The sequence below is a fragment of the Lepisosteus platostomus genome, chromosome 24, assembly GCF_059453375.1.
Source record: "Lepisosteus platostomus isolate fLepPlt1 chromosome 24, fLepPlt1.hap1, whole genome shotgun sequence".
Lineage (NCBI taxonomy): Eukaryota > Metazoa > Chordata > Actinopteri > Semionotiformes > Lepisosteidae > Lepisosteus > Lepisosteus platostomus.
In genome coordinates, this window is record NC_142634.1 from 7,506,165 (window position 1) to 7,531,783 (window position 25,619).

The 25,619-nt window shown below is 38.2% G+C and overlaps 1 protein-coding gene across 3 annotated transcripts; it reads right to left on the bottom strand.

Annotated features, from left to right (window-relative positions):
• Positions 1–369: 369 nt before the first annotated feature.
• On the bottom strand, positions 370–25,574 carry LOC148641500 (coiled-coil domain-containing protein 60-like). 3 transcript variants are annotated; one of them, XM_088618059.1, is made up of 14 exons: positions 24,798–25,572; positions 21,826–21,915; positions 21,119–21,198; positions 14,074–14,256; positions 13,519–13,650; positions 11,104–11,208; positions 9,485–9,575; positions 8,266–8,527; positions 6,194–6,281; positions 5,665–5,745; positions 4,939–5,166; positions 4,629–4,769; positions 4,316–4,505; positions 370–3,801 (listed from the first exon to the last, which is right to left on the bottom strand). In XM_088618059.1, the coding sequence occupies exons 1-14, from the start codon at positions 25,086–25,088 to the stop codon at positions 3,622–3,624; spliced, it is 2,142 nt and encodes a 713-aa protein (XP_088474185.1). In that variant the 5' UTR covers positions 25,089–25,572; the 3' UTR covers positions 370–3,621. The 3 variants fall into 3 exon arrangements, with proteins under 3 accessions (XP_088474185.1, XP_088474186.1, XP_088474187.1); XM_088618060.1 differs by having other exon boundaries at positions 5,026–5,166; positions 24,798–25,568; XM_088618061.1 differs by lacking the exons at positions 11,104–11,208; positions 13,519–13,650; positions 14,074–14,256 and having other exon boundaries at positions 24,798–25,574.
• Between the last annotated feature and the right edge of the window lie 45 nt (positions 25,575–25,619).

Sequence of the window (25,619 nt, forward strand, 5' to 3'; positions counted from 1 at the left end):
GAATAAGAGGACTTATTGTTGCTGTTTTGCAGTGCACTGGAAAAAATAAATTCAGCCCACATGTGCCCCTGAGTACACACTAGGGCACTTTATTCTGAATAAACTGATAAAGCGGAGCCAGGTCCCGGTAAACTGGTCATGCCTGTTTCTTACAACTGTAACCTTGAGCTTTTATCAGTTTTGGGAAGCTTAAGAGTAAAGGCCAAGTTGGCTATAAAAAAAAAAACACAACTGCACTTTTAAGTGTTGGTCACGTATCACGATACTCCAGCAGACATTTACAATCTTTTTCCAGAGCTCAGGTTCTTTAAGTATCTACGTTTCAGATGATGTCAAGGTTTGTAATTGTGACAAAAAAAACTAAAGGGCTTGACTAGACCGCTCATTTTATTCACATTCATTTACTTGGACAACAGATATGAAATACAAACAGGATTATCAGCGGTCCAACAATAGCCATATTAATATACAGTATAAGAAAAAACTTAGGTGTCAAGACATTATAGATGTAATTAAGTAAAACATTAACAAAAATACTTTTTTTAAAAAAGTATGCATCATTAAAAATACGCTTTTCATTATTTCAAAACTTCCACTGTTAAGAAACAGGGAACAGATTATAGCATTGCCAAGTCGCTTACATAAGAGCCTGGAATTTGATGTTCTGACTATAATTGAAGGGTAAATATTGAATTTTCCCTAACAAATCATTCACTGTTTACACTATGAAAAAATAAAAGGTACAAAAGAGCATTGCTTTCCACTTAACAAAATCTAAGCACACAGTTTTACATTATAAAAGGTACATAAAAATACCGTTCCACAAACAATTTTGTGCACATTCTCTCACAAATGTACTGAATAAACATGATTAACCTAAATCCGTTTGATGTGAATATCACAGGTTTGAAGGCAAAGGGTAACTGGTACATGTTCCTAGATCTGATGCGCTCACAACATTTTACGGAAGGCAGGCTTTGGTAACAATAGCAATCACTATGAAAATAAACCGAGCACGCTCTCCTGACACTGCGCAGTGATTATCCCAAAACAGACTCCAAATGGAACAGCTGTCCTATCAAAAGCCACCCATCTGGGGTAATGTTGTACCTAGGCTACAGGATAAGTTCTTTTTGCATGCTTAAAGAAAAAAAATCTGACCAAATTGAATATACTGTATATTAAAAAAAACAAAACATCTGCTTCATCATAAGTGGAAAATAATGATGTGCTTCAGTATAAATTTTATTTAAATAAATGTCCTTTTTTCTTGCTCTAAACCAGTAGTTTAAGTTTAAGTCAGTCAAAGCACCACTCCCTCCTCATTCCAGACTGTATTTTGGGGGGTATCACTTCAATGGGTTAACATAACGCATCCTTAGCAAATCTTCAGCTCTGCTGGCCTCCTCTCCCTCACACTAGCACAACCTCTTACAGTGCTGTCCCCCTTCCATGCAGCCTTGAACTTTGACACTATGCCCTGCGCCTCCCTCTCAGGGGACAGCTCCTCACTGGGGCAAAGCGACACTCTGCATGACCTTAGCCATACCCATACACAGGTCCACTAACCTGGCACTACATTATCTGGAAAAAGTAGAACAAAAAAGGGTGGAAGCTTGAAATAGAAAGGCAGAGTTGATTTTGAATGGAGGTTTTGATTTTTAAGGTTGACAGGCATGATGAAATGATTAGAACCTGACCACTAACATTAGCACAATAAGATGGACAGCTGTAAAATCACACAGTAGTGGTTATAATACAAAAGGGCACAAATGAAAAGTCAACTTACTGAAATCTATGCAATACAGTTAGACATATACTGTTTTTTTTCCAGCCTTCCATTTTTCATTATCTTAGGTGTTAAAAGTAAAGCATTTTCCATTATCCCTTTCAACATCTCATGAAATCTACATCTACATCTACAGTATCTGTATTACCAGAAAGCTGAAAGATGGATGGACACAGAATGTTTCAATTTCCTTGTATTGCTGCAATTAAACCTAAGCAAAGGGTCCGAATACATTTTCTTAATAAATGGGATCTTTATCTTTCATGCAAATGAATGTCATCAGTTCAGGATCCTCCCACAAACTACTAAAGTACAGTGTTTTGTATGAGATTAGCTGGAACACTGGGGAAACTGATAAGAACAAAATTCCTGGAGGGGTTCTGGTCAAAGTCCAGCCTTAACACTAAATTAAATTAAAACTCCAGCCCAACCACAGGATTTACTGTGGTTACTGTGAACTGGAAATCTGGTTTAAACCTTCACTTTACCCCCAGCCTAGACCAGGAGCCTCAAACCACAGTTCAAATCCTGTTTCCTAGTTTTTGTTACAAACTTAGAAGCCAATAACAGATTTCACCTGATTTTCTACATTAGAGACAAAGGATTTTACAGTTGATTAGAAAGGATATTCACTTGTAAGCACTAACAAGGAAAAGTTTCTATGAATCAACGCACAGCCTTGTTAGAAGTATTACAACAGTGCAGCTAGTTTAATAATTCTGAAGTTTGGTTGGATCCTAATAAATGTGTGAGAGAGAAAGATTAAATATGCAGATTCTACTACCTCACTTTAATGGTGAGGCTGCACAGACCCTTCGTCATTGAGAGGAATGAGCCAGGGAGCTGCTGCAGGGGTTTAGATGGGGTGGTGGGAGGCATTTGAGAGAGATAAGATGAGATCACTTTATTCCTATGATCAATTTCTTGTAATAGGAATTAGTCTTTTCGCATACCCCAACTTGCTCTCCATGAGACACACAGAGAGAATCTTGGGGTCAGAGCGCAGGGTCAGCCATTTATACGGCACCCCAGGAGCAGTTGGAGTTAAGGGCCTTGCACAGGGGCCCAACAGAATAGGATTGCTCTGCCAGCCACGGGATACGAACCGGCAACCTTCCAGCCACAGGCGCAGATCCTTAGGCATAGAGCCACCGCCCCGCCCAGATGCGATACACAAAGTGACGGTTGCGAGATTTGCATATGCAGGCGAACTGAAGTGCGTACGATTAAGATCTACCATTCCTCCCGGATTCCCATTATAACTTTGTTAGAATTCCATTGAGACCAGCTATGTAACTGAGATCTCAGGTGGAACAAAAAGCGGAAGAGCAGGCCTTTCAGAAACTGAGTTTGAGAGCCCATAGATAAAAATTCTATGTACTTATTCACTTCTCCAAATCCTGAATCTTGGTCTTTCAGGTTTTAAGAAATATGTAAATCAAACACCCAATCATTGGCACAAGCAAGACAGCTTGGTGATGGAATTCAATGAGATCTACAGGAACTGACTACTGCTTCAACCAGCTGAAAACTTTGCTCTTAGTATGTTTCCCAAAAATGGTAGTGCTGAATTTGTTGACAATGGTGCTGAATATTTTGATAATATTGTGGCTCAGTATCACTGAAGATTTATACTTCCAAGCAAAATAATGGTCTTTTAGTATGACAATTCGAAATAAGTGCTTTTCACAAATTATCCAGTAGGTGTACTTTTGGATTCATAATATTCTGAAGGTAGGTAATATGTTAGATGTCATTTTTAAAGTTTAATGGTTTGGGGAACCTTGGGAACAGACCTGGGTGACAGCAATCTGTTATATCAAATGCAGGTGCTAAAGGGAAAGATTTACAGGTCTTGGGAAAATGCTGCTAATGTGCGAGTTCCTCCTGAAGAGAGGGTTCACCTCACTGGAGGGGGGTGCACTCTGAGCTCTTGGGGGCACCTTGACCCGAGGGCACAGCCACGCCTCGTAGTCTTCTTCTGACATGTGCACGATGTGCTTCCGCACAATCTGCAAACAAAGCGGACAAAACGTCGTCTGTTCTGTCATGTTAGCATTAATCTGCACAGGTGTATCAAGATTTAGGCCAGGATTAGATCCAAATTTGGATCTACCTGTTCCTAACAAAATATGCCAGCAAACAGTATCTTTCTGTTCTCCTGCGAATTATTCAAACTATCTTAAACAAAACTGCCAAACAAGGCCTGGGTGTGAAATGTGACACTGGTATTTGGAATGAATGTGGTCTTTATTCAATTGAAAGTTCAATGAAACCATAAAACCAGATTCTTAATTATAGCTATTCAATTAACTACGCAATACACTTTTGACGTGGGATTCGTATGCATTTTTACACTGGTCTGCTTTTATCTTCTCAATCAACATCTTACTAAAGCTAAGGAAATACTTAGTGTATTGCAAGAATACACAATGAAGACACTGTTTCAGCACAGCCCCCAAAATACCGTTACATGCTTTTGTGACTCGGAGGAAGACAGGTTTGGGTGAGAAAGGGTTTAGTTACCTCAATAGCAACAGACACATCTGGAGAACAGAGCTCCCATGTGCGCAGGCTGCCCAGAACCCTGAGAAATTGGTTAGGCCGGATCCTTAGACTTGGCCCATCTGCAAAGTTTGCCAGTTTTTCCAAAACGCGGCAGATTTTTCTGTTTTCCAGAACACCTTCAGGAAGGCTTGACAGCAGTTCGGACAACCTATAAACAAACAGATGACAACTGAAGCCCAGAATTTAACAATGAAAGCAACACAGATGCACAGAAAATAATGTATTCTTTTAATTAATTAACTAAAATGCATGGTCAAGTACCAGTTCTCACCATGTGCAATGGGTTGGTTTCTCCTCCTTTTCCACAATATCCTTTTCTTCTGCAGGAGTTCCGATTCGATGGAGGTCACGTCGACTGTTTGACACGTGTGCCAAGGACAGGAACATGTGGACACTGTTGACCCAGCGCCTCCTGCAAGACAAACAGACAGCACTGATGTTTCATTACATTGATTACAAATGTAAAGGCAGGGTAGCAGTTGCAATTTCAGACGTAGATTTAAATATTTGCATAGTCTGGGAAAGGGCAGTGTTAAAATAAATAGCATTTGTCAAACCCACTCCATCACTAAATTTCTTACCATTCATCAAGTCGGCCATTGATGAAAGATGGTGTCGTGATTACTCCATTTCTTATTACGCATGAGTATACATGCTGAGATACGTACTTCGCTTTGGCTTCCAAATGGTCATTTAGACTCATGGCCACTTCCTCAGCCCTCTCCAAGATCCTCGCTCTCATCTCAGACGCCATTGACGATTTGCTGCTGATGAACTGACTGGTCGCAGAGAGCTGTCGGATGGGGGAGCTCCGCGTATTTGTGAAAAAAGAATATATATATATTGTTTCAGTTCACTTTACTGTATATTCTTCGGCCGCTAAGAAGTTAAAATTCGCACCTACCATTTTTTATTTAGTTTTAGCAATTTTAGCCAGGCAAACGTATGAGCACTGGAAGGGTAGGTATTTATTAGCACACTGCCTAAATGTGGGGAATGAGATTGAGAGTTCTGTTAAGAGTTTCAAAAAGAAATAAAATCTTAAATCCATATCATTCGACTGCATGTTTCTAAAATAAAATACACACCTCTCTCATCCTTAGCTTGAATCGAACAAAGGACTGTTGGCCTATTAAAGCAAACTTTATACACCTATATAGACCATACACATTTTAATTGTATACATTTTGGGAAAAAAAGAAGGAAAGACGATTTAAAGGTTCACTTTGACTTCAGTTATCTACAGTACTGATTGAAATGAACAAGGCAGCACAGGCATTGCTCTGTACTGGTAAAAATGAGGATACCTTTTAGGCCTCCGAGAATGTGTCTCAGGTCCTGATTCTTTTTGCTCATCTCTTCCAGGGATTTCTTTGGCCTGTGACAAGCTTAAGGTTACAAAAATTAATCAAAGAATTTGTAGTCTTTGGTATGAGTCAGGGGTTCCCCACCAGGGGATCTTGAACCCCTAGGGTTTCGGGACGGTACTGCATGGGGTTCGTGAGATTGTGATGGAATCGTCAATGTAAAATCAAATAGTCCTATTAATAAATAATGCAATAATAAGAAAAGAAAAACAACGGTAGTAATATTAATATTTTAGTGAAAGTGAAAAGAAGCATGTTAAGAGGGTTGCTGTAGCAGATCTACATTTATTGAAAGGTTTGATTTAGTTAAAATTTCAAGGGGATACTTGAGGCAAATAATTTAGGTTGAAGGGGTTCAGCTGACAAAAAAGGTTGGGAACCCCTGGTATAAGTAATACAACTGTAAAACTGCATAGAGCAGTAATTTGTGTGCTTCATAAAAACCCTCTACTATTTTAACTAGTCTTACCTGTCATTTGGATTCCCACTGTGCTGTTCAGAGTTGTGCAACTCCTTGGCCACACTCTGGTGAACAGCATCAAGCAGCTTTTGGAGGTCTGGAATAAAACAATCCCTTTCAATGTTCATTAAAAAGAATCAATACTTGTATTAGTACGTAATGCAGTGTAACTACCCACATTTTACGACGCTTATTTTCTACAGAGGCTTTTATTTCTGCCACGCAAAAACAATCTCCTTTAGATGCCCACGTTCTTAAAATTATATTAAAAAATAGAATTGATTTAAACCATGACTGTCATTCATTATGGTATTAATACGTCTTGCGTCTTCTGACACTTTCAAAGCTCCGAGCTCGATCTTTGAAGAAAAGTAATACAACAGCGCCCTCTGATGGTCAATGCATGAAGAGCAATTACTTATCTAGGCACCAGTAAATGTCTACCATGATTAATCCTGCAATTGTAATCAAGCACTTATTTACAAATACGTCAGTGCTTAAAATTTCAAACCCCTAATCCAGTACACATCTGCAGTATATTGCTTTAGTCCGAAATTATATGCAGTTCTGCATGTAGGTACATCCACTAATCATCATAATTACAATTTTATTTAACAGTGCTATATATCTTACAGTGAGGATATAAACCATTATAATTTATAAACATATTCATCTGTTATCTGAAAACTATTACCGATAGTAGAGAGGTTGTTTTCAACTCTGACTATAACTCGACTATCTAAGAAATGGCTGGATAAGATCTGTGAATCAGTTACTACCAAATGGACTAATTGAGGTGAATGTTTTCCTCTTGTTGATAAACATACATGTTCATTATCCATGCCAAAGTTACAATTTTGTTTGTTTATGATTGAAGAACTACTGGATTACTTTTAACTATAACAACTAAGTGAACATTCAAGTGAAATTTGAATCACTTTATTTTCAGCATTAACCTTAGTAATTTTAAAAAATACTAATATGTTTACCACAACATACTTTTAATCCTTTAAATAATGAGATCATTAAAAAGATATTGCTTTTAAAATTCAGTAACTCCTGGATGCAGAAAAATGAATATAAAATGATGCATTATTGTATCAGACAAATGGTAGCCTCTATTTATAAACGTTTCCTAGTGTGAAGTGGTACAGTATATAAAAATATTTTTGCCTGTATAGCACTATTTTTAGATGAGGGGAACAACAAATACACGTGAATTCTTCCCATGTGCAACATTCAGCAGTTAAAAAAAAACCCACAATGCCACACAACAGTTCCATACATCCCATTGTATAAACGCATGGCCAAGCCTCCCCTTGCCTGCTTCAGAAGAGTGTTCCTATGACAACCATCTTCTGCTCTTTGGCGCATGCATGGATGTTCCTATCCATTGGCATCCAAAATGAAAGCACGACGGAAATCAGAGAGGTCCCATTCTTTGCTTCACCTGACTGGAACCAACTGAGACGGAGTCCATCAGTTAAAAAAAAAAAAACAACCTCTGAAGGTCACCTTGCACACCTGTACCCATACATACATATCTATTAGGAGACGCATAAAGATAAAGTAATTTAATGATTGTAAAAGCTTGTTTTTGGCTGGTGCTACAATGGAAAGCTGGAGCACAGAATAGAAAGATAGCTTTTTGTACTTTGACACAAATGATCTGCACCCTCATTATTATTGTTTTTTGCACCTCAGCTAGACACAGATCATGTTCACCTGCAGCCATGGTGAGTTTATGTGTTGCCGGAGACTTCTTACTTTAGTCCAACAGGAGCCAGCACTGAGAGATTGGGTTCTGATCTTGTAAGGGGGGCGGGCGCTGAAGTTCCAGTCAGGAACAGAGCCACTGATGTGATCAACACGTGCCATGATGCACTCAGACAGCCCACTTTCAAGGGAGGGGAAATTCCAGTGTCTAGTATTAGCTGAGCTATTTGAATTTTTTTCAATACAGTATACCCTTCCTCCCGCTGACCTCTTTTGTGTAAAGAAAATTGAGGTGAGAGCTCAGTGAAGGAGGTGCCCGTCTCCAGGCTCATGCAGTATTGAGAGAGCGACCCTGCTGCACCTACAGTCTGACACGGGCTCCTTGTCCTCGCTGTCCTGTCTGCTTTGCGCCACAGAGGCCTTGGCGGCAGACTCGCTCTCCTCGGCGTGACCGACGCCCCCTGATATAAGAACCAGGTCCTCGGAGCCAGGGGCGAGCGACGAAGCGCTCCCCATCGTAGGGGTCACGGCGGACGACACCTCGCTCAGACACGAGGAGCCAAGGAATGACGTTTTCCTCGGCTTCACAGACAGCTTGCGAAGGACCCGGGAGGGAGGCTTTTTGGACTAAAAATAAAGAGGGTGCTAATTAATTTTTTTTCATGACTTTGTAGGCACTCAATGTTTTAACCCTGTTAAGGACTCACTGTTTCTGACATGGATGTCAGTCTAATGCTCACTGTTAAAAACAATTTGCATCCAGTGTTCTATAGCTGACAGGTTTTAATCCACATTGAGGACAGATACATTCGTTCCAGCATTTAATCCTTTTGTTTCCAAGGAATTGGTATAAGGAAATGCTCATTACACACTGTTTCCTATTACCAAGCCACGTTTCTTGATTTTTGGAAATCAAGTTTAAATTAAGTTTGTTTAATTACTGCTCAATTAATGTAAACTGTGGCTCTTAAAGTAAATTAAAGCAGCCACAGAAATGGATGTGCAATGCACAAATAACTGCTGACTCTGTACAAGAACTACAAGGGATTTAAGAAGCAGGTGGAGTCAATTCAGACCCATGTGGCACAAAACAGAAAGGCTTGGGTTTCAAAAGGATGTTTTTGAGCACCATAACATTTTACTGATTGCATTGCAATCATGAAGTGCCCTTTTATCACAATGCAGTTTAAAAAAATGTTTTTGAAGGTCAGAAGGGACTAAAAGAATGGTCTCAATAGAAACTGAGTGACTTTTACAGCTTATTAAGGAAAAGAGATCAGGAATATGCGCTGCTCCTGTTTTGAACATCATACATGGAGCAGAGCGAGCAAGGTAAAAAGTAAAAGGATTAGTAAATGTGTATTTTACAGATGAGCAACATTGGGCTTAAATAATGTAAGACTAAACTCTGAGCATGAAGGCAAAAGGACACATTCTGAACTGACATTCTGACAAGTTATGAGGTAAAACATTTAGGTGAGAGCCTGAATTACTATTATACCTCTTTCTATTAGTAAAGACAGCTACAGGAATACATACAGGATGGAAAATGCTCATCTTATTTCAGAGGCAGAAAAAATGTACCTTTGACTGTGTAATAAACTGGTCCCATTTGATCTCAATTGCCTTTTCTTTATTCAGTGTCTTTGTCATCGTCTTACTTCTGCCAGGGTCCCTAAGTAAAGAAAATAATGAGAATATAAGTCCAAAGTGACATGTACATTATTTCTGTCCCTCTCACAGAGTGCTGTGTAGCCCACAAGGTAGCATTTGGGCAAGAAACAAAATAGAAATGATAATTCACTGCAGAAAAGCAGAAGTAGGTTTACACCTACTATTATAACCACATCAGAGCTATAATACTGTAATAAAGGTTTACATTTCTCAATAATATCTTCAAGCTCTAATCCAGGAATATTCTCCCTTAAAGATTTAATAGAAAATTGGATATTGTGCAGGCAATACTGTATTAAAAGCTTTAGGCTGTAATATGGAGCTCATTGACTTTTCATCTTTCAAAGCCGCACCCCACCCCCTCCCCAACCTCAGCAATAAAAAATGTGTAATAAAAATGTGCTTTTTAGTCCCACGATTTTCAAATGCCTATTCCATTTGAAGAACGCTAATTCATTTTAATACTGTTATTTCCCCATGTGTGTGGTTGCCCTTTCAAAAAGGTGAACATTAAATTTCTGAAGTTGTAGTTAGCTGGATTCGTTTCTGGCATCAGAATATAAACTGAATAATTCATTTCTACAATTGATTTGATTGCTTTACTAGCAGTCACAAAAATGTAAGTACACTAAAAAGCAATTTACCTGGTTCTTTATACAGCTCTTGGTTAGATTGTGTTAGGGCCTCATGTTATGTTGGAAATTTGTTTTCCTAAGAAGCATTTTTGGTTACTTGCACTTTCTTTGGTTAAGTGCTTTAAAAAATCCCAATGAGAGGAAAGCACCTCACTTTTATTGCCACTCAGAGGAAACATGCAGATCTATCTAGAACCTTAATTTTTTAAAAACACATGATCATGCTTTCAACAATGTGTGGGTAAGTGTGTACAGGGGTATCTGCAGCATGCACAGAATTTCTAAAAAGCGCATACAGCAAAGAATTAAGGAGTGCTCACAGAGGTGCTATACCAGGTTATTTCACCTTAATATGGAATCCATTGATTAAATGAAATGTTCAGATTAAATGTCTAAAACATTTTTTCATTTTTCATATAAATACTTCCTATAGTATCTTTGATATGGTGCCGGTTCCTGTATCGACCTTTCAGTTAATGTATGGGCGTTTCTGGTATTTGCCAAACACCTTCTCTTTAGGACACTATTCCCACGTTTGGACTGTGGTTAGAGGAAACCTAACCAGCTGGTCTCTGTAACAAGAATGTGATACTTGATGCTGCTGTGATATTTTCAAGATTTTCATATAGAGAAGATAAATATGCGATATATATGAATGCAACCTTTCTGTGTGCAGCTAGGGTTAAAAGTTCGGACTGTTTGAGGCCCATTAACGTACCCACACTGTGAGGTCGCTCTTTGTACATTTCCAAGAATGGTAATTCAGTCTGGTTTCCACAAGCTCCCTCCGAGGTGCAAATCAATGAGACTTGGATTTTAGGACATGCCCTGACTTACATAACCTGCTCTTACTTCCCCGGTTGAGCAAAACAGAAAAAGAAATCTGTTGCTTACTTTATATCCCAGCAAGAAAAGACAGGCCCCATTCTTCCCAAGGGCTCCAACGTCAAAGCTTCTAGAAGCCAATTTAGACAGCACAGCTGGCGAAAAATTGTTTCCCTGTAATAAAAGAACTTGAAAAGCTGGAAACAAATCAACATTTATTTACCTTTTGTAATAGAGCTTCCTTGGTATTCAAGACAAAGCTTTTTCAATCATAAAGGTGAAACGTCCAATCACTCAGGAATGACACATTAATGGCATCTTAACTCCATCCCCTGCTATAAACAGTGGAAAGCCTAGGGGCTTTCTTGGGTAATTATTATAATAAATAAATCAATACATTTATAGAAAAAACCTTAGATTATAAATAGGAAGCAATTAAAATGATAGTTTCCTTGCAGAAGCACTGAAACCTCATTCTGACAAAACCTCAGCAGTCAAACCCTTATTGATTTTTTTTATCCTGACAAGTTATTTATTTTTGGTTTTCTGTTTTTATGTATGAAAAGAAAAAAAAAACAACATCTTGTGGAGGTGAATGTCAGGCTGTTTTGACAGGAAGAATGAGTGGAAAGCAGAAGTACAAATAAAAGTGTATAAAATCAGATGTTGATTTATAAAGAGACGTTTCAACTTAACAGAATATATTATATGAAGCCTTTTCAGGGTCACCTGGATGAGGATGTGTGATGGAAGAACTGAAACACCTTTTGACACCAGGTTACATCACCAATGATATGCCCAAGAGCATCAAGAGATGCATGTTATCATTCTCATTACTATAGTACATCATATTGACTTGGGTTGAGAGAAATACAGTATTGTGGACAAATGAAAAAACAAATGCTACTGAAAAAAACAGAAAATGGAAACTGTTTATTTAAATATCTGCATTCTTAAGTCTTTTTTCCACTGTAGAGTTGTAACCTTCTGACCTTTAGATGTACGCTTGCCCCCAAAGCCTCTGCATTTAATAGCATCAAGGAGATATCAATCAAAGTGACACATTTTCTATCCATGTTGATCCGTGGTGAATGCATTTACTCTATTACTCTCCTCGATTAGCTTTCACATCTCAGGCTTTAGTTATCTGGAGCATTAAAATGCTAATTACGTCTTCCTGTTCAGCATGGCTATTCATATCAAATTGAGCACTTACAAAGCAGGCAGGCAAAGTCTTTCTGATTAAGACCCATCAAAACACGGATAATGACCTTTGAAATTGGTGTTATTTTCTTGTTTCTTGCCAGGGCAACAGGATTTCATTACATGGAGATAAAACATTCATTTTTTTGTCAGGAGGAATAAAGCTGTATAGCTATGAACATCTCCATGACCCTCACCAGGAAATGTGGAGTGAACAGGAATGTATGGATTCATGAACCACTTTCACTTCAACACTGAACAGTTCATTTCGGATGGTTTCGCCGTGCTTTGATCAACATTTTGTCAAACAAATAGCTCCATATGACCTGCAGACTTAAGATGTAATAATAGATGACCGTGTGTATATCCTTCCTGCGAGAGGAAGGATATACACATGGCCAGATTTGAATCCAGGAACAGGCTGTGGGCAGCAGTGCTTTTCACAACATCTATCACACTAAAAAGCTAAAAACCAATTCTTTGCATCTGGTCCTAACACATTAGTTTTACCTTGATGCAGCACGGCAGGGCTACTGTGTGCTTGTGGCCAGGAGATCAAGGAAACTGTAAGAGCCATTTACTGTAAGCCCATTGTTGGCCAGATGACATATGGTTCATGTATGCAAACTATATAAGGACTACACTTATAAACTTGGAGCTCAGAGATTTACATCTTTTAAATATTTCTTCTGCTTTAAAAGATAAGGGTGATTCACATCCTAGCTGGGTGGGTGATAATATTCAGAATGGTACTCAAAAAAGCCACTGACAACATGCAAGTATTGCAATGAAAACACACTCCCTGTAAAATTTCAAAATAACGTGGAAATATTGCATTAAATATCCATTATTTCGCAAGGGACGACAGAACAAATTAAAGGCTAAAATGGCTGAATTTGCAGAAAGCAACTCTCTTTAGGCCATAAATTAACCTATGACAGTCATTTGACTTGTGCTTGATTTATATTTACAAAATCTGACTTCAAATCAATGACCTAGACACACACAAAGAAACGAATGAGGCAGGTTGGAGTGGAAAAAGAAGACATTTTGACACCCCCTGCTGGATGGGATGCTGGTCTTTTATAGAGATTATTCCCAGCAGCAGTGGTTCCCATTATAAAGCTGGGTGAACTGGAGAAATGTAATGTACCGCACTTTAGGTATAACAGCGGGAGACTTGAACCTACAGCCCATCAGTCATGAGGCCAGAGACTTACACACTAGAATAAACCATCCCCTCAAACTAACAGTGAAAGGAAGTTAATGGCCCACACTCACTGTGATGCTTCAGATGGCTGTGGAGATGTTAGTGAACAGTGCAGTGGGGTGAAAGGTCGTGCCGGTGAAGCCCTCCGTGCGTGTTTCTTGTATAACCGGCTGTGTTCTGCAGGCAATGCAGTTCTGAAAAAGCTAACCACAGTAAAAAAAATAGCTTCACGTGGTTTTATTGATACAGCATCAATTACCATGTGACCTTTACTGTTTTTACCAATAACCCATGCAGACATGAAACCAACTCAATTCAGCATGATAGTATTTCATAGAGTAACAAGCTCATCTTAGCAAAACGTTCCAAGGATTCTTAACAAAATACTTAATTTTGGCCCACAGTAAAATATCTTCATCAAATTGTGAGCAAACCCAAATTATCTACTGACCTTCTTGTGATAAATTAAATTTTAACAACCGCAGTTGCTCACCGACTCATCATCATCTGCAGCACACACTCACTGGCCATAAAATGGCAATTATTAATTATAATGGGGAAACAGAATTATGTGGTGTGAGGACCGAAAGAATACGGAGCTAAATGAACAGCAATGATCCGATTACCCCTCTGTGGTTTCATCACTCTCCGAGCCCTCCTCCGTGGAGAATGAGGGGGGCTTGCATGCACTGCGCCGTAACTCTGCAAGTCTCTGCTGCTCCTCCAGGTGAGCTTTCTGAAGATCCTGAGCCTCCTTCTGTAGGATGTGAAAGTAGCCCTGGCCCTGCTTGACCGCAGACACTAGACACCTGAGTGTGAAGCAGAGCACCTGGGATAAGGTGAGCAATTTGTACTATACAACAACTGCAGCTTTCAGACATCTACCTGAAGCAAATGGGGCCAAAGGCAAATATAATCATTGACTGTTTAGGACTGCTCCTTGCATAGAGAATCTGACCTCCTTCCACCTGGGCATTGATTTAGACTGCCTAGACTCAACAGCAAGAGGACATCTTTTATTCCCATAGCTATTAACCTGCTCCATTGGGACAACTGACTGTATATTTAGTTTCTTTCTCACCATACATCGGTTAAACGTATTGTGTGTTAAAGGCATCGTTTCATGTAATATGCCCATTAAATGTATTGTATAATGCGTTATGTCTTTACGTGCCTGCAAAGCAAATTTCCCCATCTGGGACAATTTTGGGAAAAGTCAAAACAAAAGTGTTAAAATCAGATGTTGATTTAGAAAGAGACATATAATATTTCAACTTAACAGAATATCGTACTGCAGTATATTGTTGCACTCAAATTTAACACATTTGGAGGCTAAGAGAAATACAGTATTGTGAACAAGTGAGCACATCAGACCCTATCTTGGTCTCAGAAACAAGAATTCACGAACAAAATACAAGAGACAAACCTTGCATTAAATAAACAAAACCAGAGGTATCTATACAAATGATGGTTTTGCAAACAGCACTGTGGAGTAGGGCCCAGGGGCTCTGGATTGTAGCGGGTTCAAACCCTGTGCTGGAAGCTGTGGTTGTTTTACTGAACAAGGTACTGCGCTCAGATTACTTCTGCAAAATACAAACTGTAGCTGGGTGAAAAGGTGCACATGTAAGTGGCGGTGGATAAAACTGTCAGTCAAATAAAATAATAGTAGGAAATAACCAGGAACCTGGGAAGTTAAATTCAAAATGTTACCTATAAAGTTTTCTGAGCCCTCTCAACACATTAAAATTACAGTGAGGAAACAATTATTACACTATAATTATTTACATAGGGCTTTCCAAAGTGCTTTAAAAACTTTGAGGGGGCCCACTTCATCAACCGCTGAAGCTCACCACCTACCTGGTGGATCTGCACCAGCTCTGTACACATTGGGTCATGTCAACAGGCAGAAAACAGGTCAACTCAAGATGATGCTTGTAACACCACTGTATTGTTAATGTCCTCCTAAATTGTTTTCTGCATTGCTTGTAACACCAAATACAAATATTTGCTCTGTAGTTCAGTTAGCGTCACTAACAGAGAACACAGATGATCTGGTAACACGGTTGTGGCTTGCTTTTATATCAATAATTTATACCAACAACTCAAGTCCTGTGTCTGATGCCCAACAACAGCAGGGTAAATTAATATTCCATCCCTTAAAAAGAGAATTACAATGAAACATTGATTATTAAGCAAATCTCTGATGGCAGTAGAATAATTACTTTATTACAGCAATTTAGCTGCAGTCTGTAGTCATCCTCAGAAATCTTGTTTGCTGACAGTCTGAGTTGCCTCTTCGAGTCAGTATGCAAATTGCTTTACACTGACATCAACATGAAAATTAAAATGCTGCGCAGAGTGCCGCCGATGTGTAGCAATCACTTGACTTTGCAGTAAAATTAAGGTGATTATAAATCTTGATGAAGGTTTTTTCTTTTCACTTTTTAAATGTCAAAATTAGTTATTTGCCAGAGAAGCTGGCAGATCTCTCCAGTATGTAGACTTGGCACTCTGGGAACAGAACTCATGGTCACTAACATGCTCGCAACCCTGTAACATTGGAATGAGTGATAGAAGAAGGAGCTAAGGTATCAATACATCAATTTCCCTACGGTATTAATAAAGTATTTTCCATCTAATTAAAAGCAGAGCCTTTAAGAGAAGCCGTCATCCACAGTTTAGACAATGGTTTAAAAAAACTACAAGAAGGATTTGAAAACAGAAGACTTGCCACAATATTTTTTCTTAATTTGTTGACACACAGTACTTTCACTCCCTAATCCTCATTAACCAACCACATATGGCATAATAGGCCATCTCCCAAGAACCAGTGACATACACATAAAAATAGTTGGCATCATCAGCTGTCTGGTTAATTGCACAGTTTGGGTCAAGCAGGGGAATCATATTAGCATTTAAAATTAGGTTGATAAATCTATTAAAAACATAAAAAAATCTCAAAATGATTTCTCTAGTTCAAGAAAGCAATGAATGGATATAGATACATTTTAAATGAAAGAGGAAAAAATGATTCAGAAAAGGAGGGAGACTTTTTTATATTTTAATATAGGACTATTCCCTTTCCAAGCCATTCACTTATAGTTTACATTTCAGAAAAATGAAACAAAACAAGCCTAAGGCCCAGCTGTTTGAGTCATCAATTGTTATTTATAATAACGAGACAAAAGAGGATCTTTCTAATAGAAATTCTGCCCCAAGTTAAGAGCACTAATCGTGAATAATTTTTTTATCTCTCCTGCTTTGCTCATTTTGAGAGCACTGGGCGTTATTCCCTGAATAATAATTTGCCCTTTCTTTCAAAGCAGAGTACAAGACAGATTTGAGAGAAGATGTAGAGAAATGATTAAACCGAGCTTCTTTTGAAAAAAATCCACCGGTTTCTGGTGTCTGCTCAAACAGCACTCAAGATGATGTAGTTTACTTTCCAAAGGTGTCTTTAGTTGTTACTACATCTGTTTGCTTGCTGGGGACTCAACTCAGAAGCCTACTTCATGATCAACAGTGAAATGAGGGCTGGATTGTAATCTAAGAGGGAGCACCATTAAGACTGAGCTCAGGAATCACTTCTTTACACAGAGGGTTGTGGAAGCCCCACGATGATGTTCACGCCAGCATCCTGCATCCTTCAAATACTTGTGGATCAATAAGCTACTTGGAAACAAAGGAGCATGGTGAGACGAATGACCTTCTCATGTTTGTTTCAAAGTAAAGATTCTTTTGTTGCACACATTCAAGCTATTTATATATATACAGTACATTTAATTGTGAGAGAATTAGATTGAAACCAGTTCTCAATACTTTTAAGATGAGAAGGTCATCTCATTGTTTTTTTTGATTGTATTCAATTTAAAATGTTATGATTTTAATGTTTTAAAATTGTAATTATGTTATTTTTACTGCTTACTGAGAGAACATATTGTAACACTAGCAGACTCAGATATAATATTACAATATTAACTGCTGCTGAGAAACACCAGGTACTAAATACTTCATGTAAACATGGCACAGTGATTGGACGCTGGTCTCTAGGCAACAAATGGCATGTGGTGGCAACAGGAAAGAAGAACCAACTGAAAATAAAAATGGACAGGATTTCTTCCAGAATTAAATCATGTTATCTCAGCAAATACATGTATTAACCACATTTCATATACATTTTGTATCGGCTGTCAGGGTAAGAAAACTTTATATACAACTAGTAGCTAAAATTGTAAAACAAAACTAAATAACCAATAATAAGCATATAAAATAAAAATAAACTTAATTATAAAAAGAGAGGATCTGATTTTCTAATTTCTGGAAGCTACCAGTATATTAAAGAGCTGGTTAGCCCATAACAGTAAATAAACACTTACTGATTAATGCTTGTACAATACTTACAAAATATAAACATTCATTCAGTAAGACAAATCCCAAGCAGAATGCTAACAGGAAGAGACCTGTTAAAAATTCAAGTCCACATGCTAAAATAGATCAACATGTAAGTCCAGATTATTACTCTTCCTCAAGATGACAGCCAGAGCTTTCAAAGTGCTATCACCCAAACCTAGAATATTCAATTTAACAGTGATTAACAGTTTTTCTACTGCTTCCAGACTGCCAAATGCATTTTCTTTCATTTCTGCAAACAGTCTGCCAATCTACTGACAAGTCTATCATTTTGGAACATTGAGAAAATCAGACATGTTTGTTAAGTCTTTGACCTAACTTGACACTGTGCTTTTGTGGTAAAATACTTCAGTTTATTTATGACAAAAATCTTTGTTTCCGTCATAAATTATAATGCGGGAACTTCTCTTATTCAGATAAATTTAACTTAAGCAGCAGGGTTGAAATTTGGAAAGACAAGTCCGTGAACTCCTCTGAACTTCGTCTCATCTCTGGTGAAACGAGCAGCAGAGGAAATAGGAGGAGAAAACCATGGCTAATCATGGAAAATGGGAACAGATGAGGTTAAACTACTTTAAAGTATCTCATTTCAGGGGGTGGCTCTGCTGAAAATTCCCCATTTTTGTACTGTAGGAAACAAGAAGTCACCACGATCAAAATTCTCGATCAAGTGGCTTTATGCACTTCCTTTTATGCAAAAACATTTTTTGCGCAATTTGTCAATAACAGTATTGTCAGAGCTTTCTCATCTTCTAACTTGCTGATCTGAACATGCTAAGGCCTGGCTTCTAACCAATACAAATTTACCATAGGACTTATTTCTTTTATATTTGCTTACTTTTTGTTTTTATTGGAGTTATTAGTTTAATTTAAACACTCAGCTTGCGCCTTGTTGCTAAAATGTATATCAAAAGGTACTCAGACATCAGTTTAACTGTTACAGCATATAGCCTCAATATTTACTACCCAACAGCATATTACACATTAAAACCTTCTGTGACAAATACCATAAAACAATCCTTTGCTCTGACAGGGACAGGAGCAGACAAATTGTGCTAATGAGAAACTGGAGCTGCATTTCTTGAAAAGTTTAACCAATTGCACGTTTGTTTTTCAAAGGAATTAGACAAATTCAACTAATACATTAATAACCTAGTGCTGAGTGAATTAACAAGTAAAATATGACTTGCTGTTCACAAACATTTCTCATAGCCTCAAGGTAAATGCAGAACGTCAGCGTCCTTATTAGAATTTGCCAACATATTCAAATTTGCAAAACATCTTACATATTGTAGAGTTCATCAATCAAAGTCCAGTCTAGGGGGAAAGCTTATGATTTAAAAAAAAAAGATCAGGGAGAAGTTTGCATTAAGAAACTGCTTGCGTTACAATTCTTTAATATAAAACCCATAATCTCCTGATGCAGCTTGTTGTTTCGACCTAAGAGTGAAAGATCACTGGCTTGCTGAGAGCTGACAGTTGTAGTTCATCACAGTGGGGTTGATGCTGTAAATAGTTCTGTAGTACAAAGGCCTCTCTGCATAGAGACAGCAGCAAGAAATAAAAACATTTCTTTAAAAAACAGTTGATGATATAATCTGTTTTAGTGTTGATGTTTTATTTTAAATCGTATTAAATTATTTTCACTAACACTGCATGACTAATAAGGCTGCATTTAAGACAGTTGCTTGTGTGATAAATGAGGTTAAGAAACTATGCCATGGTGAAACAGAATGTTATCTGTCCTCTACAGCCAATGTGCCCATATCAGTAACTTACTGATGTCCAATGTCCACATTTTAAATCAATATCTATTTGATTTCAGCCTTGTTGTTTGCCTTAATAGTATTATTCTTTCGGATAATAAAATGTCGAGCCACATGATTTCATAAAACTGCCAGCGGCTCAGTTTTGGTATTTCAGTCACAACTGCCAATATTATTTGAAAAAAATCAGAATAAACAACCATTCAAAAAATTTGCAATAAATACAAATATGGCCTGCTTAGGTAATGATTGCCCGATTGAATGTGTATTGTCCCAAAGAGAAGTTGCCCAGGAAAGAAATGTTCTGCTTCAACAATAAGGAAACTAGTTCAGAGAAACCAGGAAATGCGAAGAGCTGGCTATGTCCTAGAAGGCACAGTGTTACAGCCTTTTACCACCTAATTAATCTGCTTAATCATTTAAAAACTACAGTGGCTAAAGCACAGGCAATTCCAAAAAGAAATAACCTGAGTATCATCAGAATGACTAACTCATCTCTGCATGAAAAGGATCTGCAAGCTCAGAGACCATTCAGAGGTAACAATGCCAGCTGAGACACAAAATTGCTATCTTCTGCAGGCCAGAGACATCTTTCATGGTGGCAAAGGGGATGAACAGGTGATCCATTCACAGATGAAAGTCCTGGCCAAATTTCCCATTGGCCCTTACCAATCATGGCCTCCTAATAATCCCCATCTATGAAGGGGCTTCATCACTCTGTTCTCTGCCCCACTAATAGGTGATGTGTGGTGAGCGTTCTGGCATACTATGGCTGCCATCCCATCATCCAGGTGAGTGTTACATATTGGTGGGGGTGGAGGGGAGTCCACATTACCTGTAAAGCGCTTTGAGTGCAGTGTCCAAAAAAGCGCTATATAAGTGTAAGCAATTAATTAATTAAATGAATGTTTTGCAGAAGACAGATTTGACAGAAGTCTTACTGTAGCCAGCTCTTAGTCCAGATCCAAGTGCATAAGAACAATTGTGTGGCCTCACCATCACCAATATCATCAACAGGAAACGACTGCAATCAGCCAACCTTCACTAACTGATTGACTGTAGCTACACAGGAAGAGTGGTGGAACAGTCCACAGCAGTCTGTCTGATCAGAGTCAGATCAGGTCAGTCCACCTGTGTTGCCAGGACAGCGTTAATGCTCAGGGAGGACATACACAATATCCAATTTGTAACGGTTTTATTTTGGAAGTGTCACGTTTCATTGTGCAACGTTATGATGTTTTCTTTACGTATATTTTTATACATGTACATATTTCTGTACATTTGTTTGATATTTATGTCTGGGATATTTGATTAAAGAAGCCAAACACATTTCTAAAATCAAAATGTTTTGTTCTTCATATATTCACACTTCACGAACCCACATTACATGCATTTTAAAATGCTTACTATTTCTGTTCTGCACTGAAGATAATCTGCAGTAAATGTCCTAGGCAATTAGCAAATGTGGCTCTTGTAAAGCATGAATTCTGACCTTGTGTGAGTCAGGTGTCTCCTGAGAGCTCTCCCATCATCCTCTGTCTTCTCAATGGGAAGCACTCTTGAAGGCACATTCTAAACAGAAGAATATATGAAGCATGAAAGCAAGTTTGGGGGGACTTTACAAATACTTATTTCCTGTAACAAAAACGCGTACGCATGTATGCGTAAAAGCGGCATGTGGTACATCATGGCAGAATACACAGTTAATAAATAACCTGGAAAAAAAGAAGGAAAATTAAAAATACGAGAATGAATGACAGATTCTCACATTAAGCATTTATATCCCTTCAATCCCAGTGGCTTATCTTACTTAATTGGAGTCAGGCTGCCCCATCTATGTAAGTCAGACACACATGAATATGCAGTTTCTCAGGTTAGAAAAAATATACTCTCCATGGACCTGCTGAATTGTTTCACACAGTAAAGCAGCCATTCCTGTCTTACGTCACCCAGCTGAACTTCTTGCCTTCATGCCTTCCTTAGTTCTAGGATAACATGTAGATTCATTCACCTTTTCAATCTTTTCACCTCTTCCTGGCTGCTTTCTATCTCTGCATACTCATATATTTTATTCAGTAGGATATGTCATATAGAATGCTAGGATTAGAACACAAAACCAAATACACATTTTAAGTTTTGCCGTGTGTATATTTTCTGTATTACATGACACTCATTAAAATAATTAAAAAACACCTTTACCTTGCTTTCTTCAGCTGAATCTAGTTGTGCTTTGTTGAAGGCACTCTCTTGGTCTTCCTTTGGTCCTCCAGAAGGTTCATCCTTACAAATCTGAAATTCAGTACATTTAAATCTCTTGAAGACCATACATTCCAGTAATAACATTTCACCCTTTCTGTGGCTGTACACCACATCTAGGAGATCCATTCTCATAAATTCTCAATTGGTTTATGCATTCCAGAAACCTTTTTTGCAACAAAAAGTCTAGAAAACATGAAGGTAAATGCAGGAATCTTGAATTCCTTTACATGTTTAATTAATTTAAGTGGAGCTGTGGAAAACTAGTGGATGTTATTAGTTGAAAACAATCCATTCCAAGTTTTCTGTATGCTCCTTTATGCCACAGCTGATGAATGATATGCACTAAAACAATCCATGTTAAGCCTAGATATCATATAGCATCAATATAGCCTTTTTTTTCTTCATTGGCTTTTTTTTCCCTCCCAAAAATCATTTTACAGGTACATTAGTTTATCTCTGGGCAACTATCCAAACTGTGTTGTATTCTTAAAATATTTTCATCGTCCTCCAAAAATGGTATGCATTTAAAGTAGGCAGCATCAATTCTCACATTTGAAGAGGCACAAAATTTAACGAATAATTAATTTTGGCAATTATCTTGCACATCATAATTAACTTTTTATTGAAATACTTTCTTTCTTCCTTCGGTTAGATACTACATAAGCAAGCCTATAAGTCCTGGAGGGCAACCATGTCTTCTGATTTTCATTCCACCCAGGACTCTTAATGGCATGATTTGAATCAATTTTTCCACTTAATTAGTCCATTAATATTACCAAGGTCTCCAGTCATTGAGAATTATAAGTTACTTATAAAACCTAGTGGACTGAGGTCCTCCAGGGCCAGGAGTGAATTACTACAGCTCTCTATATATAGACAAGGACAGATCTTGAAGGGTCTGTGCATCCACTCTTTTTACAGAAATAAACCAGCTTCGCTTCGTCATTAAGAAGAGTTTGAAGTCAGTGAAAAAGACCAAACCAGATGTAACAAGGCTGTATGGAATCCATTTTAAATGTACAAATGTGCAGACATATAAACAGTACAGGTTCCTCCATCATTCTCCATTAATATTGTTATGGCCCACATACTTATGGCAACCTGCTTGCATCAGCCGCTTTACAACAACAATAATGATGATAAATGCAATGTCCACAGAAATAAACCGCCCATTTAACACCAAATCTTCTATGATACATTAGATGCTAAAATTCCATACATCTGCTCAAGCTATTTAAAGTCCTGAGTCATGGACCATGATCATTTTAAAATTGATACATTAACTTCTGTCGACCCCCAGGTGCATTTGCTCCTACTCTGAAGAATAAAAGATGAAACATGTGGTATATGACTGCCAATGCCAGACCCTTCCCAGCTGCTTTCTTTTAAGTGAATATGTCAGGTACCATTTGTAGCAAACTCTTCGCGGCCACATAAATGGTGAATGTCTTTAGGCTAGTGGTAATAGTTATTAAGATCCACAATCCTGTGGGCTTTTGTAGAACCTTACTATTTCAGCTGCTAAAGGTAAAAAATAAATATTAACTTAGTGCAATCAATCTAGTCATTAGTAGAAAGAAGTTAAACGGGAGCCCTAAGTTATCAATACTTTGGGGTTCTGGAGGGAAAGAGTTGACAGTGGTCTTTGCAGAACATGTTTAATCATTTTAAAATCTCCCGTGTATACATGACTTACTTTTTTCTTCTTTCTAGGGGAACATTAATGGATACTGATTATACTTTTGAAAATGATGTCACTACTATATTGTGAGGGGCAAGCAACATCCCCCAGTTCTGCTGCCAGTTTAAATCATAGAGCTTATAATGATTGCAGTCCTGCTGTTACACCTTGTACCTATAGAAGGTAGCAGGGAATGTCTTATGCCAAAGTCTGAATGGGATTTTATATTTCAACACATTGCTGTTTGTAAAAACAATACACCCTGTCCCACAGGTGGGTAAAAAATACAGTATTCTTCACTTGACTTTAGGCAATTGAGTAAAAGAATCAGGCTCCAGCCATGTTGTTGTGCTGGTAGTCGAGAACATGTGCACGTGCCTAATAAAACCAAAAGCAATACTTTGGGAGAGAGAAGGAAACATCCTAAGCATTGTAGTGCCATACAGCAATAACAAAGTGGGCTCTAGAATGAATGAAGGACCGCGACCTGTGAACTGACATTCCCTCCTGTCTCCTGTCTGATAGGAGCAAGGCCACCTGATATAGCCTCACATTTAACACAAGTGGAGGGTCGAAACTCACACTGCTATCTGCATTCTTTCGGACCTCAGAGGCCAGCCAGGGAAATCCAAATCTATACAATTACTTAAACTATTCAAGGGTGACATGAGATGCTTATAAAAAGTTTCTTTTGACAAGCCTATCCCTTTAGTGTGTCCTACAATTTTTTTCTGGCTTCATGAAACAAACTCAAGAACAACACAAAAGGTTGAGTTACACATATCTGCCAAAGACAGATTCGTTAAAGATTAAACACATACTGTAGGTCAAATATAAACAAAAACAACATAGTAAGATGAACATAGAATATAAAAGTGGTTTCTTCTAATGTTCTGTGTTTTCTATCCTAAATTACCAAAAAAGCTGAATGTTACTAGGAGAAAACACTAATTTAAGAGGGATAATGTAATAGTTGAGCTGAGTTTCGGCATGCTTACATAATAACATCAAAAAGAAATTACAAAAAAACACAACTAAGACATTATTTGAAGTCGTATAAAGCAAACGGACCAATCTGATTGAATTAATAATTATGTATCCCATTTTGAAGGTGAATTGGTCCATTTCCCTATTCAGTTCATTGACATACTATGAAGACTACATCATTACTATTTAATAGTTCAAGTAAGACGTGAAGAAGCAATGCACTTCTTAGTTAACAACAAATCACCTGTTCAGGTTGTCCTAAAGAATGCAGAATCAGCCTTTTTGGCTCCAGGACAAGGGGTTCTCCAATCTCCTCATACGGCCGCCAATTTACTGCCCTGTAGCCCTGGCGAGTCAGTTGCTTCTGTCTCCGACGGTAATTCTCCCTGAAAACTTGCTCCCGATTCGGTTCGCAGGGGTTGTACACGGTGCTACTACGAGCTTGGAGTTTTATCCCCGCGGGAGGACTTATGGGAAGTGGTTTGATAATTACGAAGTTGCGTGGGTCCAGACTTTTACCCGAGCACACAGGCATAGCTGCACATTACACCCCGCCTGCTGATGTTATGTCATGATAGTTTTTAATGCGCATGAAAAAAAAAACTAAACTCCAGAATACGCACAGAACACGAGCTATGGTAGTGGTCTTCCTATTCCATCTTAGTTTTCTTTTTTTCGGTATGGTGGTTCTTAGAATACAAAACGCATAATTCAGCGAAGTAATCCGTCTCGTCTCGGTCTTCTACAGTCACGCAGACACTGGCTAGTGTCTTCATTTGATTCCCTTAGTTACAGTGCAAACAAAAGAGAGGCATAATTTAAGAGAGCAAGGATTCCTGAAAAGTGCGAACCAACCCGTCATAAATACGTGTCTGTCGGAAGGCTCGTCTTTAAATAGAGAAGTTTTGCTCCGGGCCTAATTCAATACTTGTTTCGGGAATCTTTTCCAAGTTTGTATTCTGTGCAGCCATTGTGCGTTGTCTGGTTATAAATTAGCTTCTCTGAAACTGAAAGTTAATTGGTTACTGCAGTTATCCAGACGTTTTAATTAAAACGGCACATAAAT

Coding starts and splice junctions, on each gene's coding strand:
- LOC148641500 (XM_088618059.1), bottom strand. CDS start 25,088: ATGCCTGTGTGCTCGGGTAAAAGTCTGGACCCACGCAACTTCGTAATT. Junction 9,576..11,103: donor TTTTCTTGCTGGGATATAAA/GTAAGCAACAGA, acceptor TTCTTTACTTAG/GGACCCTGGCAGAAGTAAGA. Junction 5,746..6,193: donor AGTGGGAATCCAAATGACAG/GTAAGACTAGTT, acceptor TGTAACCTTAAG/CTTGTCACAGGCCAAAGAAA.